Source organism: Emys orbicularis, chromosome 5 (genome assembly GCF_028017835.1).
Source record: "Emys orbicularis isolate rEmyOrb1 chromosome 5, rEmyOrb1.hap1, whole genome shotgun sequence".
NCBI classification, from domain to species: Eukaryota; Metazoa; Chordata; order Testudines; family Emydidae; genus Emys; species Emys orbicularis.
In genome coordinates, this window is record NC_088687.1 from 24,241,767 (window position 1) to 24,258,668 (window position 16,902).

Consider the following 16,902-nt stretch of genomic DNA (forward strand, 5'->3'; position numbering starts at 1 on the left):
GAGGTAGTAAGAGAGAAACTGGCAGATGGGGTATTCTCAAGCCTTCAATTGTGTGCACGGAGGCAGGCACACATCAGGTTCAATGCTAAGTGTTATTTTCTTTTGCAATGTGTTTTATTCTTCTCCCTCTAAGCCAGCAGGATGCAATTATGCTGTGCATTTCTGTTGGTTTGTCTTCCTGTTTCTTTACATACACTAGGTGCTATTAAATATGGACCTAATGCAACTATTTCTCCTGTAGATTGTAACAACAAGCTGTTTATATTGTTCCACAGTAAACAGTAAATCTCTTTAATGGCACCTATTGTGTCTTTTCTGTCAGGTTAACCTTGATACTCTATAGTGAACTCTATAGCTACTCTTCTGGTTCCCATCTTTATTATGTGTGTGTATATATATCTCCTCAATATATGTTCCATTCTATGCATCTGAAGAAGTGGGATGTAGCCCACGAAAGCTTATGCTCAAATAAATGTGTTAGTCTCTAAGGTGCCACAAGTACTCCTGTTCTTTTTGCAGATACAGACTAACACGGCTGCTACTCTGAAACCCATCTTTATTATATATTTTATGATTATATTACTAAACCCAGTGACAGCAGTCAGATTCCTTGTCCCTTTTCCTTGTTTGCATGCATGTACTAAACCTTTCCTGAAGAGAAATGCATCCCTTTTCAGGAAAAGAAAACATACGCCCAGAGAGAAGGCTTTCTCTATACACTGTAACATTAGTAACTATAGTCAGTAGGTAATCACCCTTGCTATATATCAACTGTTGTCACCTTAATGTAACCTAAGAAATGTGGTTTTAATAATGGCATTGTGTACGAGCCATTGTATATCACAACTGCATTAGTACATCTGCGGGGCCCCAAACTTCAGTGTATTTTTCCTTGTTTTGTCAGTGATACAGAATTAACTGGGCAGATCTTTAAATAGTGTAAATCTGCATGATTTGATTGAAGTCTATGCAGCTATGCTAATAGTTCTATTGAAAACAATGGAGCTATGTTAGTCAACAACAGCTGAGAATTTCGCCTCTTGTCTTCATCAGTGCTCCTGTTTTTGACTAGAAGTGGTCGAAGTTTTTAAAAATGTTTTTTTCAAAAAGTGCTTGTTTTTATAAAAATGCTAATGAAAAACATTAGACTTTTGGATAAAAATCAACACAACTGAAAAATCAAATCTGTTTATTGAGGTTTTGTTTAGTTGGTTTTGGATTGTGGTCCTCACCCACTTTTTTACCTTTCCTGCCTCTCCCCCACCCCCATTTTGCCACTGGAAGGAGGAAAAAGAGGGAGGAGGGGGACAAATAACAAAAGCCTTTAAAATTTGTTCAGTTTTTAATTTCTTTATTCAAAAATGTAAAACTTCAAAATTGTTGTGATTCTTTTTAAATGAAACATTTTCAGACACGTTTTCCAAACATACTCACCATTTTTAACCAGCTCTGCTTTTGACAATTCTTTAACCCGTTCTAAATAATCTGGAGAGCAAACAGCTAATTAGTTCAGGGCAGAGAAAGTTCACTCAGAACTGTAGAAAGTTCTCTGGGCATGCACAGGTCCCTGCTTTGGCTGGAGTCTCGGGCTGGCTCCTCTCTGCCTTTTTCCCCCCAAGGCTACATGTACAACATTGTGGTCCTGATTCATGGCTGGGGCTCCTAGCTACTACTGCAATACAAATAATAACCATGAGAAAATAGTAACAGTCTGAAGTTCAGCTTCCCCCTTCTATTTTACTTCCACTGTCAGTGGGTATGACAAAGAGTTAAGAACATAAGAATGGGCATACTGGGTCAGACCAAAGGTCCATACAGCCCAGTATCCTGTCTATCGACAGTGACCAATGCCAGGTGTCCCAGAGGGAGTGAACCTAACAGGTAATGATCAAGTGATCTCTCTCCTGCCATCCATCTCCACCCTCTGACAAACAGAGGCTAGGGACACCATTCCTTACCCATCTTGGCTAATAGCCATTAATGGACCTAACCTCCATGAATTTATCCAGTTCTCTTTTAAACCCTGTTATAGTCCTAGCCTTCACAACCTCCTCAGGCAAGGAGTTCTACAAATTGATTGTGCGCTGTGTGAAGAACTTCCTTTTATTTGTTTAAAACCTGCTGCCCATTAATTTCATTTGGTGCCCCCTAGTTCTTATATTATGGGAACAAGTAAATAACTTTTCCTTATTCACTTTCTCTACACAACTCATGATTTTACATACCTCTATCATATCCCCCTTTAGTCTCCTCTTTTCGAAGCTGAAAAGTCCTAGCCTCTTTAATCTCTCCTCATATGGGACCCGTTCCAACCCCCTTAACATTTTAGTTGCCCTTCTCTGAACCTTTTCTAATGCCAGTATATCTTTTTTGAGATAAGGAGACCACATCTGTATGCAGTATTTAAGATGTGGGTGTACCATGGATTTATATAAGGGCAATAAGATATTCTCTGTTTTATTCTCTATCCCTTTTTTAATGATTCCTAACATCCTGTTTGCTTTTTTGATTGTCGCTGCACACTGCGTGGACGTATTCAGAGAACTATCCACGATGACTCCAAGATCGCTTTCCTGATTAGTTGTAGCTAAATTAGCCCCCATCATATTGTATATATAGTTGGGGTTATTTTTTCCAATGTGCATTACTTTACATTTATCCACATTAAATTTCATTTGCCATTTTGTTGCCCAATCACTTAGTTTTGTGCGATCTTTTTGAAGTTCTTCACAGTCTGCTTCATTTGCATATACTTCCTGCAAGCTGTCCTTTATTACCTAACTTGTTGATAAAATTTTCTAATGGGGACATTTGTTTGTTTGTTTTCCCCCCAGCTATTGTCTGTTGATGTTGTATAATCGCTTATAGTAATCTGTAGAATGAGCCATTTGATACAGGAAGCTGAAATTCTTTCCATAAGAAATTGAAGGAATCTAATTGCTGGAAAGAAATGAACATTTCCAAAAGAAGAGCAGTGAGTTTGTGCACCACTTGGGTACAGCTAGATCTGATTTCTGTTATTTTACTAGTAAAATTGTGGGTGTGGATACATCTTGTGGGCCAGATTTTCAGAAGAGTTTAGAGACCATTTGGACACCGAAATAAATGGTCAGATAGATTTTCCAAGAGAAGCTGCCACATTAGATGCTGATCACTTTTGAAAGTCTGACCCTTGTTTAGGTGACTAAGTGGGAGATGAGCTCTTTTGAAAATCTGGACCTGTATCTTTAAAGCATGGAGTCATATGGTCCTAATCCTGCTTTCTAGATTGACTTCACTACAGTGAAAGCTGCTGGTGTGGGAGAACCTTTGGGAGTGAATGACCAGAAAGATCACTGTAAGACTCCACAAGGCAGAATGGAGAACTATTGATGTGTATGTAGGGTAATTGTATTGCCGTCTCCCTAGAGCCATGGGTCTGGCCACTAGTTCAGTTTGCTCTGATAGCTTTGGTTTGGTTTGTATTTATTTTTTGTGTGACATGGGCTTAAAACCCCACATTGGAGTAAAGATACATATAAACCTTTGTCTGAGAACGAGGTCTTCAGAATGTTACTCACAGGCTGAGAAACAATGACTCCTGTTTATTAAGAAAATATTTTTTTAAAAATCCTGAGAAATTAATAACTGGAATTTGACTAGTTTACTGAATTGTTTGTGATTAGCAGTAACATACAGTCAGTGTGTTCTGTGAACTAATCAAAATGTGGTTTTTGCATTGCATTGAACGTAAATGTTATGAAATGTAGATGGGAATAATAAAGGGCCTTCTGCTAATAACCTCTGTCCCACACAGTACAACCTGATAACTAAATGAATGAATGAATGTGGTCAGTAAAGCCTTACCAAGCAACAACAGTTGTGCCACAAATAGATCCTTAATTCTAGTTGTGCTACCACTATTTGTATGATCAAATGATGATGTTTCATTGCTTATGATTCACTTGGGATGTACAGAAATTGTAATGGTCTCACTGTCTATCCATTGATGCTGCACTGTCGGCTTCTGTATTAATAAGCCACTTTATCCTCTCATTCCCTGACTAACCTTCATCTCCCAGTACTGTAATGTATTGTTAATCTCTTGCTTTTCTACAGTGGCTGAGAAAACCAAAGAACAAGTGTCTAATGTCGGGGGAGCTGTGGTGACGGGAGTGACGGCAGTAGCGCAGAAGACAGTGGAAGGAGCAGGCAATATTGCTGCAGCCACTGGCTTAGTCAAGAAGGATCCGTTGGCCAAACAGGTTTGTGTTAGTTACCAGATTTTTATTTTTGAAGGCGAGGAAGTGACCAAATCAATGGGGCCTCTGTGAATCCACCAATGTAAAGGACCTGGGTGGTGGTGGTAGCTGACTGCAGACGTGTACGTCTGTCTCTTGATCTGGTGAGGGGTATTTATGTAATGAGGTTTACACTGCTACATGAATGAGAAATGAAGAAGCAAAGGGCTTGAGGAAGTTAGGAGCTTCAATGGGAGTTGAGCTGGTAGCTCCTTTCTGGTTCCTTTGAAAATCTCAGCCTACAAAACATTAAAGTGTACATTAAGGATGGTCCTGAATGCCTTCTGATGGGTCAAATTAGAATGCTGGAACTGTATGTCATGGCTGCCATTTTGGGGATTGAACAAATGACCTCCAGAGCTAAAAGCATAAGCTCAGGGGGTCTCAAACTGGGGGTCGGGACCCCTGAGGGGGTTGCGAGGTTATTACATGGGGGGTTGCGAGCTGTCAGCCTCCACCCCAAACCCCACTTTGCCTCCAGCATTTATAATAGTGTTAAATATATTAAAAAGTGCTTTTAATTTATAAGGGAGGGTCGCACTCAGAGGCTTGCTATGTGAAAGGGGTCACTAGTACAAACGTTTGAGAACCATTGCATAAGCTACTACAGCTTGAGTTCAAGGGCCAACTCATATCCTCTGTGGATTGGGCACAGAAGGAGCGGTGTAACATATGCTCACCCGTTAATTACATTGGCATGCTCAAACGTTAAGAAAGTTTTGATCCAAATCTAAATTTTGCAGCAGACTGCTACCTCTGTACCTATAATAAGATGAACTCAAAACTGCCTCTGAACTTCTCTGACCTCTGCAGGTCAGATTCTTTTCTAGCGTGTTGTGTAAAAATAATTGCAGTTATTTTTGTTTCAGCCCAGAGGCTGCCATTATCAGTTGTCCTATACCACCAGTTCCCATATTTTGGTATCTGATACACTGTCATTATATTTCTGTACTTACACCAGAGAAAAAGTATGGTCTCAGACATCAAAGCGTGGTAACTGTTGGTAGATGATGACTTCTTAATGACTATCATTGTGTATATCGATCTCTTGGGACAAAAACAACCAAAAGACAGAAGTAAAACAACTCATGTTATGTATTATGCACAAATATTTTTAAAGTGATAGAAAAATAGGAGAATGTAAAGAAAAAAGCTTTTGCAAAAGAATGGATTTTAAATGTAGGGCGTTACGCTGCACTTAGACTGAATAAATTGCTGTGTAATTTTTTTCCCCATTTAATAGCAAGATAAGCTGTTAAAATTGAATTCTTTCCAGTAGCTCTTCTATATCCTTACTATCTGTTTTAAGACAGACAGAAATGCACTTTAATGAGTCTCTTTATTGTTTTAGAAAAAGAAGAATTACACTGCGAGTGGGCATTTGTTGCATAGGAGTAGGTTGGTCTCAAAACATCACATTAGTGGTTTTGTTAGTTTTTTCAAGCAATTTTCATGTTTTATTTTTCATCCTTTTAAATTCAAATGTAAAGAAAATGCTGCCAAAAGTGTCCCAGGTTCTTTCTACAAGCTGTTTTGTAGCATTTAGAAAATTAAATACCTAATGAACTATCAGGGGAATGAGATGAGTGAAAAGTTATAGAGCCCACACCCTTATTTTCTGCTAAGTTTCGTTGTATCTCTTCAGTGGCTTTACAGAGAGAATTGCATTCTTTGCTGTTGGGGAGCTCTTGGAACTTGGAAGCATTCTATGCAGTGTCGTAGGCATCAATTTTATGACCATACATGATTACCGTTTCACTCTTAGCCACTCCTAATGTTTGTGATTCCTGACTTTTAAAATTATAACTTTAACATTACATTAATCTACAGTTATATTTCTTCCTTGTATTTTTTTTTTAAGAAAAGCACTATTCTGTACTGATTTTACTGTCTAATCCCACTTTGCATAGTGAAAAACTTATATAGCTATGAAACTCATTAGCAATAACAGAATAAAATCCCATCCACAGAACCAAAGAACATCTGTAGTGTATATTTATATTATTCCACAATCCTATAAATAGCATAATAAATTCTTGAGATTTTGTACTTTGAATGTGAGAAGCAATTTTTCTATTTCTTACACTGTCATTATTTATCCATTCCTATTTATTTAGGCTGAGGTTGTCAAAGCCCTCTGGGCCTCTTTGGCCACCCACCCCATTAGCATTCAAATCTCTTAGGCAGCTTTGAGAATTTCTGCCTTATTGTTTTCGCAGAAGAGGAGCAGCCATCTAGAACATAGCAAGTTACAAAGTTCAGCTGTTTAAAATATTTTTATAGCAATGTAGGGCGGGGGCTTCTCCTGTGTATAATATAAAAATGAGTGAATGGATTTTGCTCAAATTTGCCAGGTAAATTTACATTTGGGCTGAGGACAAGAATGGAACATTTCAGCGAAAACTGAATATTTTTCAAATAGCACGTGTCTGAGCATATGAAATCGGGGTGTACATTGGACATTTGGATGTAACTTTAAGTAGCGTATATATATATAATGTCCTGTGCCAGTTAAGTGGGTTATAACCCCTGTTTGGTGCCCAGTCCATAGCGAGTAAGAACTTTCTACTCTTACTAGTAAACTAACTCCTTTAGCTCAATTGTTAGAAGTCTGTGCCTTTGTGTCCCAAGCTTCTCTCCTCATGGATGACTGATGATCAGGGATGTTACAAAACAAATGATCTAATATCCCTGTGTGCAACGTTCGAGCTTGCATATTGCTCTCACAACATTACTCATTTTGTAAAGCTAGAAATTAAACCATATTAATTGGAATTGGACAGAAAGAGGGTAATGAGCTGGGGTTCCTTTGCACACTTGAATCCAGGATGTTTGCTAGTGTGGTGTCACCTTCTGAGCTTGCTTCCAACTTTGTGATAAATTGTGTCTCCCAGTTCATGTTGCCTAAGCGCTTAGGCACAGATTCTGCAGATGACAGCATGTGAGCAAACTGATATAGGCTCAGAGGGACCCCATGTGAGCACGGCACTATGCCCACACATTTTCAATTGCAGGATCAGGGCCCATGAGACTGATGTGATCAGCTCTCTATAAATACCTGACTGCAGGACTAAAACCGATAGACACTAATATCTGTTTCATGTGACTGCTCTCTGAGGTTAGGAAGGGTTTTTTGTTTTTGATGATCTTGAAGTATAAAGCAGGATAGAAATGAAATATCTCTGCATTACCAAGTCCCTCTTATTTGAACTGTTTGGACTTGATTCCCTCAAGATTTACAGTAGCACTTGTGAAGGATTATATCACTGATTAACCATTTCACTAGTTAAGTTATCGCTGGCATTATTCTCATGAGTGAACAGCAGTTTAGTTGTGCCTTTCAAATTCCTTGTTAGGGAGAGGAATCATAGGCCTAACAGAATGTATGTGTGTTCATATGTAGCTGCAAGACTACTTGTGGTATAGAAACTCTGGTCAGATGCTTGGGGAAATGCTTTCTGTGTGGGCTACATCCATCTGAAGGTGCTAATATTAATAATTAATAATACTTCCGTTCCTTCTAAGAAGTTAAAAACTGGCTGTGTATCATTCTACATGGCCTGGGAACATGAGAAGTACTGTTAGTGCTCTAACTGGAGACCAGACTGGAAGGCTTCTGTTACCATGATCTGCAGCCCAAATTCTAACAACACTATATACCCAGGCAAACCTTGACTGGGAAGTGGTTTAGTGACAAATCAAACTATGGTTGACAGGGCTGATTTGTTTATTGGCAGTTTCAGTGCTGCCTATGGGTTTTATGATTTGGAAGGAATTTACTTGTGAATAGCAAAGCACGAAGTGTCACACTTTATATTAAGTTCATAAATAATTTTAAAGGGTTAGAAAATTATTAGAAAATGTTTTAATAAATGGTTAAACAATTCCTATAGACGGTTATACAGCCAAAAAGGTCAGTAGGTTGCTTATAATCATTGCCTATTGCCATCCACGTGTATATCATCTATAACACATATTACTCATGTAAAGTGAGAATGAGAAATCAAGATGCTGAGTTACTGAGTTCTATGTTTGGCTTCAACTTTTGTTTGGTTCCCCCATCTCTGTGCTGTATGAGTCATGTTTGGTAATAACTCTTAATCTCATAATGATCAAGGAGAAAAATGGAGAAAATAAGATAATTATATTCACAGTAAGAGCATATGCTTTCCCTGTGTAGAGAAAGCCATCCAATAAATCCCTTGGGTGTCTGTTTGCTTCAGTACACACCGCAAGTAGCTCCCATTAACATCAAGGGGAGTTAAAGAAGGAGTACCATGGAGAGAACACACTAAAGTTGTGGTTTTTAACTCGGCTGATGTAACAGCTCATAAACAAATCTCAGGTGCATTTTATCTCTAGTAAAAGTAGTGATGATTATTTATGTTGTGATTACATCCAAAGGCCCTATTCAAGATCAAGACTCGCGCTAGGCGCAGTATAAACATATGTTTAGACATGGTCCCTGCCCTGAAAAGCTTATTGTGTAATTAAATAGACTTGCATGCCTTCTCCTGAAGGTCTTTAGTTTTTTATATCTGATCGCTTGTAAATCCCACTGTAGAACAAAAAAGGCTTTTCACTTTCGACAGTGACTCTGAAGTGGCAGGCGGAATTGTGCTTGTGAGTCTATAAATACAGTATGTGGGGCTGGGTGATATAGCTCATCAGTGTAATTACCATGCTTTCACTGCAACTAGGTACACAGGATGATTTTAATCTCATTTAAAATGGATAGAAAATGCCAAAAACTGATCAGCAAACTCTTCCATGCATTCACTTCTGCTGCCGATGTCAAGTAGTTTAGGCTCAAAATTTGACCTACAGTAAAGTTATTATCTCGGGGAAACTGCCTCGAAATTTGAAATGTCGAATTTTAAAAAACCAAAACAAAATCCCTGTGTATATATTAGCACTACAATAGAACCCCAGAGTTACAAACACATTGTTACGAACTGACCAGTCAACCACACACCTCATTTGGAACCGGAAGTACACAATCAGGCAGCGGCAGAGACTCCCCCCCAAAAAATAAAAGCAAATACAGTACAGTACGGTGTTACATAAAACAAAGGGAAAGCAGCATTTTTCTTCTGCATGGTAAACTTTCAAAGCTGTATTAAGTTAATGTTCAGTTGTACATTTTTGAAAGAAGAAACACTGAACAAAACGTTATGGAACAAACATTTCAGAGTTATGAACAACCTCCATTCCCGAGGTGTTCATAACTCTGAGGCTCTACTGTAGTTCTCCTCAACACTATATAGAATATAAATTACTCATTTATGCCCTGTTCTAAAGCCCATTGAGGTCAATGGAGTGATGCCCATTGATTTCAGTGGTAATTCGATATCTCCTAAATATAAGTAGAAAATATGAGGTGGGATTTTTCTCAAGTGCTCGAAATTGGCCTAACTGCTTGTAATGAAGCGAGTGATGAAACACCCACTGAGTAAAATGGGAGCAGTTAGGTCTGGTCTACACTACATAGTTAAGTCCATGCAAGGCAACTTACATCGACCTAGCTATGGAAGTGTCTATACTTAAATTTCACTCCGGCTGATGTGACTTGCCCCGTTGTGCCAACTTAATAACTCCACCTCCACGAGTGGTGTAGAGTCAAGGTTGATGTAGTTAGGTCAACACATTGTCAGGGTAGACTCTGCATTGCTTATATCAACTGTTACTAGCTTTCAGGGGCTGTCACACAGTGCCCCACACTGACAGTACAGTCAATACAAGTGCTCCTGGTGAGGACATGCACACCTGACACAAAGAGCCAAGCATAGAAGAGTTAAGCCCAAGTATCATCATTGTGGCTTAGGAGTTCTTGTCATGGACCAGGAACCCACTGTGGTAAGCACTGACCAAACACAGAACAAAAGACATTCTTTGCCTGTTGTTACTTACAATCTAAATAACAACAGATGGATACAGACAGATGGGGGAGTGCAAGGGAACAATATTGGTCAGCTTGGTAGGATTTGTAGGAGTCATGGCAAAGAGTTTGAAGGAGAACAGTGAAGTGGCTTTATGGAGCAGCATGGGAGAAAGCAGAATGGTACTTGTTTAACAAGTGAGCAATCAAGGCTAGCATCATGGGCCAGTCAAAGGCAGGAATCAACCTTTCAGTACTGAATGAGAGATAATAGACATGAAGGAAATAGACTGTAAAGGGCCTTGAAAGCAAAACCAAGTAGCTTATGTTTGATGCAATAGAGAAGGGGGAGCCAGTCGAGAGATGATAAGAGAGTTGTGATGTGGTCAGAAAATCAGGCACTGAGGTGATCTTTGCAGTTATACTCTGAGTGGATATGGGTGGGGCAAGATGGCATTTGTTAAGGCCAGAGAGAAGGATGTAGCAGTAATTGAGATGATGAGAGTCTGGACACGAGTTTTAGCTGTTCGGATGAATAAGAAAGACCATATCCTAGAGAGGTTACGCAGAAAAAGTCAGCAAGATTCAGTTATAGCCTGGATGTGAGGGCCTAGAGAGAGGTCCAAGTTGAAGATGACGCCCAGGTTACTTGCCTGAATGACAGGTAGGATGGTGGTGTTGTCCATAGTCTTCAAAAAAGGAGGAAGCAGGGGCATTTTAGTATTCTATTCAGTTACCAAACACCACACTTGATATCTTGTTGGTAGTTAGAATTGTTTCAAAAGACAAAACGTAATTTACTGTCTCCTGGTAGCAGAGATAGCAGGAAAAAAACGTCCTGACTTCTAATCCCATTGGAAGGAAAACATGAGAAATACCATTCAAGTTTCTTTTGAGAAGTGACTTGATAGGTTGGTTAAAATGCAAATGAAGTTCTTTGCTTTTAGCTGGCCGTCCCCACCCTACATACTATATTGCTGGCAACGATGTTTTACCAAGGTACCTGTAAAAGCTTCTCCATCCAGGGAGGCAGGACAGCATCTGGAGAGGGCAAATGCTAGGTCTTCTCTGCTTGCGTTTCAGCTGGTGTTGCTCAGGGAGGTTCAGAAGTGGTGGGGGGGGGGGGGTTGTGGCACAATCTGTCCTTAGCCTTCCTGGATGATGAAGGACAGTGGGAAAGGACTGGTCCCTTCATGGAGGAGATTGTCAGCGCTTTCCTTAAGGAAGGCAGGATACCAATAGTTTTAAGGCTCATGATTAGCCTCTGTCCAGAAAGCCATGTCTTGATGTGGACATTCTATTTGGTTATTGACCCCAATATTATCTTTCATAGCTGTTTATAGTAATTAGTAAGGTTTGGCAAGATAACTCCCACAGTAACCATATGCCTTGGACTTCACTTGGACTTTGTTAATCTTGGAATGGACCTGAGTCTGGCACGGTGATGGCATAGATTATACTAGTTCATCTCCTTCTGATTGATGATACTGAATAACATGCTGATGTTTTTAGATCTATTTACTGCCTTGGATACCACCGACCATAAAGTATTATAGCAGTCCGTAGTGGAAGTAGGTGGAATGGCTCTTGAGTGGCTTCATTCTGTTTTCTCTATTCTAGGAGTCCCAGCTGCATTGTTTTAGGTGCTGTACAAACATGTAACAAAAAGTCAGCGCTTCCTTAAAGATCTTACAATTTAAGTATAAGACTAGAGAGAACAGAAAGGAAGGTTGGTCCAAGGAGGTAGCCTGGGACTTGAGAGTCCTGGGTTGGAGTCCTGGCTCAGCCACATTATTTCTATGTGCCCTTGGGCAAGTCACTTAGTCTCTCTGCTTTGATGCCCCATCTGTAAAATGGGGATATAAGCACTGCCCATCTCAAAGAGATGTTGTAAGGATAAACACATTGAAGATTGTGAGGTGCTCAGATGCTCTGGTAATGGGAGGCCATATAGATACCTTGTATTGAATAGGTGGATATCATTATTTTTCTTCTGGTCTAATTCTCTCAGTTTCTAGCTTCTTACATCAGCCCCTTCCCCTGGTACTCTCCTTTCTGGAGTTTGACTATCATTTCATCCATTGATTTACACCTCTACCCCTATATAACGCGACCCAATATAACACGAATTTGGATATAACGCGGTAAAGCAGCGCTCCGGGGGGGCGGGGCTGCGCACTCGGGTGGATCGAAGCAAGTTCGCTATAACGTGGTTTCACCTATAACGCGGTAAGATTTTTTGGCTCCCGAGGACAGCGTTATATGGGGGTAGAGGTGTATTTTAATTTTTTAGTTTCCATACTCTTTATTTTGCATTTTGTGCTTTTTTTCGCTCACTCATTCTTTCCTCTGGCCTCTCCTCCTCACTCCTGTACATTTAATCTTTAATATCCTTTCCAGTTAACTTAATTTCCTCCCAGAACGCTAGAGGCTGATACATTTGTCTCCTCTAATTCTAGTCATACTTAGTGTGTGTTATATAAACCTTTTCAGTTAATGTGGCACCAGTTCTTTTTCTGTGTCCCACTCCTTCCTCTGTATCTGTCTGTGCCTGTGTGTGGGATCTCATGCAAAGCTCACACAAATGTATTTTTCTTGATCTAAATATGGTAGCAAAGCCTATATTAAATATGCTGCTTGCTAAGAGGGTGAATGTGTTCAAGTTCATTCAGGGATAATTCATATTCATGCCGACTATTGCTATCCCTTCCCACTGTTGCACAAAGGATTCTTGAATGACCTCCGATTGGAAATAATGTTTATAACTTACAGGGGTTGTGCAAACTTACTAGTATTGTCTGTCCTGAGTGCTGGGGGTAGGTTTACAAGCCTGCAAACCTCATCAGTTACAATAGCAACGTTCTTAGTTTCCTGCCTCTTACATATTGTGTCAGAGCCTCTTTGCCTATCTTGCTGACCTCATAGGACTAAAAATGTGTATTAAAGTAAGTGCCCTTAAGATTTGACATTTAACCCTGATTCACACGTCACTTGCTAGGACAGCAGTTTACATGGGATGCAGGTTGGTAATGACTGAAAGTTGTTACCCTCCTGAAGATGTGTAAAGTTAGTTGTTGCTCATTGTCCAGATCCTAGTATATATGTATCCACATAATAAAAAACAGTATCCTAGCTGGTACTTTTTGTTGGCAAGTGATGAAAATTTTGCTGGGCAATGAGGCCCCATTTCAGAGAAGCAGTGAAACGTGCTTGAGTCCATCCATCCCCATTCAGCAAAGTACTTCATAGAATATCAGAGTTGGAAGGGTCCTCAGGAGATCATCTAGTCTAACCCCCAGCTCAAAGCAGGACCAATCCCCAGACAGATTTTTGCCCCAGATCCCTAAATGGCCCCCTCAAGGATTTAACTCACAACCCTGGGTTTAGCAGGCCAATGCTCAAACCACTGAGCTATCCCTCCCCTCATCCACCCCCTCACTGGGATGTGGTTTGCTGAATAGATATGCAATAGAGAATTGGGTTCCTAGATACCATGGTGATAGGTGCTGGAACTAAGGGTGCGGGAGGTGCTGCAGCACCCCCTGGCTTGAAGTGGTTTCCATCATAAACAGGGTTTAGGGTTTGGTTCAATGGCTCTCAGCACCCCCACTGTACAAATTGTTCCAGCTCCACTGTGATGATGGCAACATAAAGTTAGAGACCATCTAAGCAGAGGCCATGGGTTGAGTGGAAAAAGAGAGAATACTGGGAATACATTATTTTATCACTCATACCAATGGCTTCTCTAGTTCGTGATTGAATCAAGAGGAAGTAGTTGTGTGGATGAACAGAATTATTCATGCTTTCAGATATATCAGTCAAATGTCATTCCTGAGAATTAAATTCACTACAAATTTAAACAGGGGAAATAAGAACTTTAACAGTTGATTTATTAGGATAGATTTGACAACAATGAAGTTTGTTTATTTAGGGATTTGTATAACAACTCTTCAAACAAACATAGTTTGTTATAAAACATGCCTATTTCAATCATTAAAGAGATCTTATGAGAGATCTAAATAAATCTTTGTATTCATAAATAAGAAGCACACATTTCTCATGATTACAGTTGTGTTATAAAAAGCCAGCGGTATCCAGGGTGAAGAGCAAAGCAATTCTGGTGCCCTGTCATCTGTATAAAAGGCTACCATTGAACTATCTGTGCAAACTGCCTCCAGTGCTTTCAGCTGTATTATATCTGGGCCTTTAATTGACACCTAAACAAGAGAGAGTAAATTGGTTTGTGGCAGGGTACCTGGTAGGTTGCGGTTTCCCTCCCTCCAATATTTCTTACAAAATGTTTGTGTCAAAAGCTCCCAGAATATGTCCAGGGATCACAATTCATTATTGAGAGAAAAGTAAGTGGACTACATCACAAACTGGAATGGGTTACCTAGGGAGGTGGTGGAATCTCCTTCCTTAGAGGTTTTTAAGGTCAGGCTTGACAAAGCCCTGGCTGGGATGATTTAGTTGGGGATTGGTCCTGCTTTGAGCAGGGGGTTGGACTAGATGACCTCCTCAGGTCCCTTCCAACCCTGATATTCTATGAAACACATCAAATTTTGCCATCTGAGAACAGACATCTGAAACCTTTTTATATTTTTGGCTCTCTAATCTAAAATGTTACCTTTTGAGCAGTTGGATGCAATTATCGAAATGGGTCATTAGTTCACTGAAAATGGATATCTGTAAGAAACTCCAAATGAAACCAAGCTAGCAATGCTGTTTTCTTTAGGCCTTGATCCTGAAAGTGACTGAGCACTCCGACTCTGATCCAAATGCATAAGGATGTGGTTAACTTAGGCCTGGTCTACACTACGAGTTTAGGTCGACTTTAGCAGCGTTAAATCGAATTAAGCCTGGACACGTTCACACGACGAAGCCCTTTCTTTCGACTTAAAGGGCCCTTTAAACCGGTTTCTTTACTCCACCTCCGACGAGGGGATTAGCGATAAAATCGGCCTTAGCGGGTCGGAATTGGGGTAGTGTGGACGGAATTCGACGTTATTGGCCTCCGGGAGCTATCCCACAGTGCTTCATTGTGACCGCTCTGGACAACACTCTCAACTCAGATGCACTGACCAGGTAGACAGGAAAAGCCCCGCGAACGTTTGAATTTCATTTCCTGTTTGCTCAGCGTGGAGAGCACAGGTGACCACGCAGAGCTCATCAGCACAGGTAACCGTGATGGAGTCCCAGGATCGCAAAATAGCTCCATCATGGACCGAACGGGAGGTACGGGATCTGCTCGCCATATGGGGAGATGAATCAGTGCTAGCTGAACTCCGTAGCAGTAAACGAAATGGCAAAATATTAGAAAAGGTCTCCAAGGCCATGAAGGACAGAGGCCATAACAGGTACGCACAGCAGTGCCGCGTGAAAATTAAGGAGCTAAGGCAAGCCTACCACAAAGCCAGAGAAGCAAACGGAAGGTCCGGGGCAGAGCCGCAAACATGCTGCTTCTACGCGGAGCTGCATGCCATTCTAGGGGGTGCAGCCACCACTACCCCAACCGTGTGCTATGACTCCCTCACTGGAGAAACACACAGGGAAGCAGGTTCGGGGTACGAGGAAGATGAGGATGGAGATAATGTAGATAGCTCACAGCAGCAAGGAAGCGGAGAAACCGGTTTCCCCAACAGCCAGGATATGTTTATCACCCTGGACCTGGAACCAGTAACCCCCGAACTCACCCAAGGCGTGCTCCCAGACCCTGAGGGCACATAGGGGACCTCTGGTGAGTGTACCTTTGTAAATATTACACATGGTTTAAAAGCAAGCATGTTTAATGATTAATGATTAATTTGCCCTGGCAATCGCGGCCAGTACAGCTACTGGAAAAGTCTGTTAACGTGTATGGGGATGGAGCGGAAATCCTCCAGGGACATCTCCAGAAAGCTCTCCTTCATGTACTCCCAAAGCCTTTGCAAAAGGTTTCTGGGGAGGGCTGCCTTATCCCGTCCGCCATGGTAGGACACTTTACCACGCCAGGCCAGTAACACGTAGTCTGGAATCATTGCATAACAAAGCATGGCAGCGTATGGTCCCGGTGTTTGCTGGCATGCAGACAACATCCATTCCTTATCGCTCTTTGTTATCCTCAGGAGAGTGATATCATTCACGGTCACCTGGTTGAAATGGGGCGATTTTATTAAGGGGACATTCAGAGGTGCCCGTTCCTGCTCTGCTGAACAGAAATGTTCCCCGCTGTTAGCCACGCGGTGGGGGGGAGGGGTGAAGTGATCATCCCAGAGAATTGGGTGTGGGGGGGAGGGGGGTTAGTTTGGTTTGTGCTGCATGTTAACCCGGAAACTGCAGCCCCTCCTTTTACATTGCAAACCCATTTTAAATGGCCAACCCAATGGGTGCTTCATCTGGGAAATGAGGGCGCTGCTGTTTGAAACCATTCCCACATGTTATGAGGGTTAAAAAAGCCAAAAGACTGTGGCTTACCATGGCTGCCTGCAAGCCGAAATCTGTTGCCTGGCACTGCGTGAGTGATCTCTCACACCAAACCGGCAGGCCCTCAATATAAGAGGAAAAATGCGACCTTGTAACGAAAGCACATGTGCTGTGTAATGTGAACAGCAAAATCTAACGTGAAAGAGTGTACCCATTGTTCTCTAAAATATGTCTTTTTTAACCACCTCTCCCTTCTCCTCCACCAGCTGCAAATGTTTCTCCTTCACAGAGGCTAGTGAAGATTAGAAAGAGAAAACAGAGGATGCGGGATGATATGTTCAC

General features: G+C 41.1%; 1 protein-coding gene across 1 annotated transcript in view; it reads left to right on the plus strand.

Annotated features, from left to right (window-relative positions):
• SNCA (synuclein alpha) overlaps nt 1-16,902 on the plus strand; it is a 185,285-nt gene that overhangs the window by 12,919 nt on the left and 155,464 nt on the right. The window contains exon 3 of the mRNA XM_065405300.1: nt 4,099-4,244. Within this exon, the coding sequence (XP_065261372.1) occupies nt 4,099-4,244 (146 nt within the window). The remainder of the gene's footprint in view (nt 1-4,098; nt 4,245-16,902) is intronic.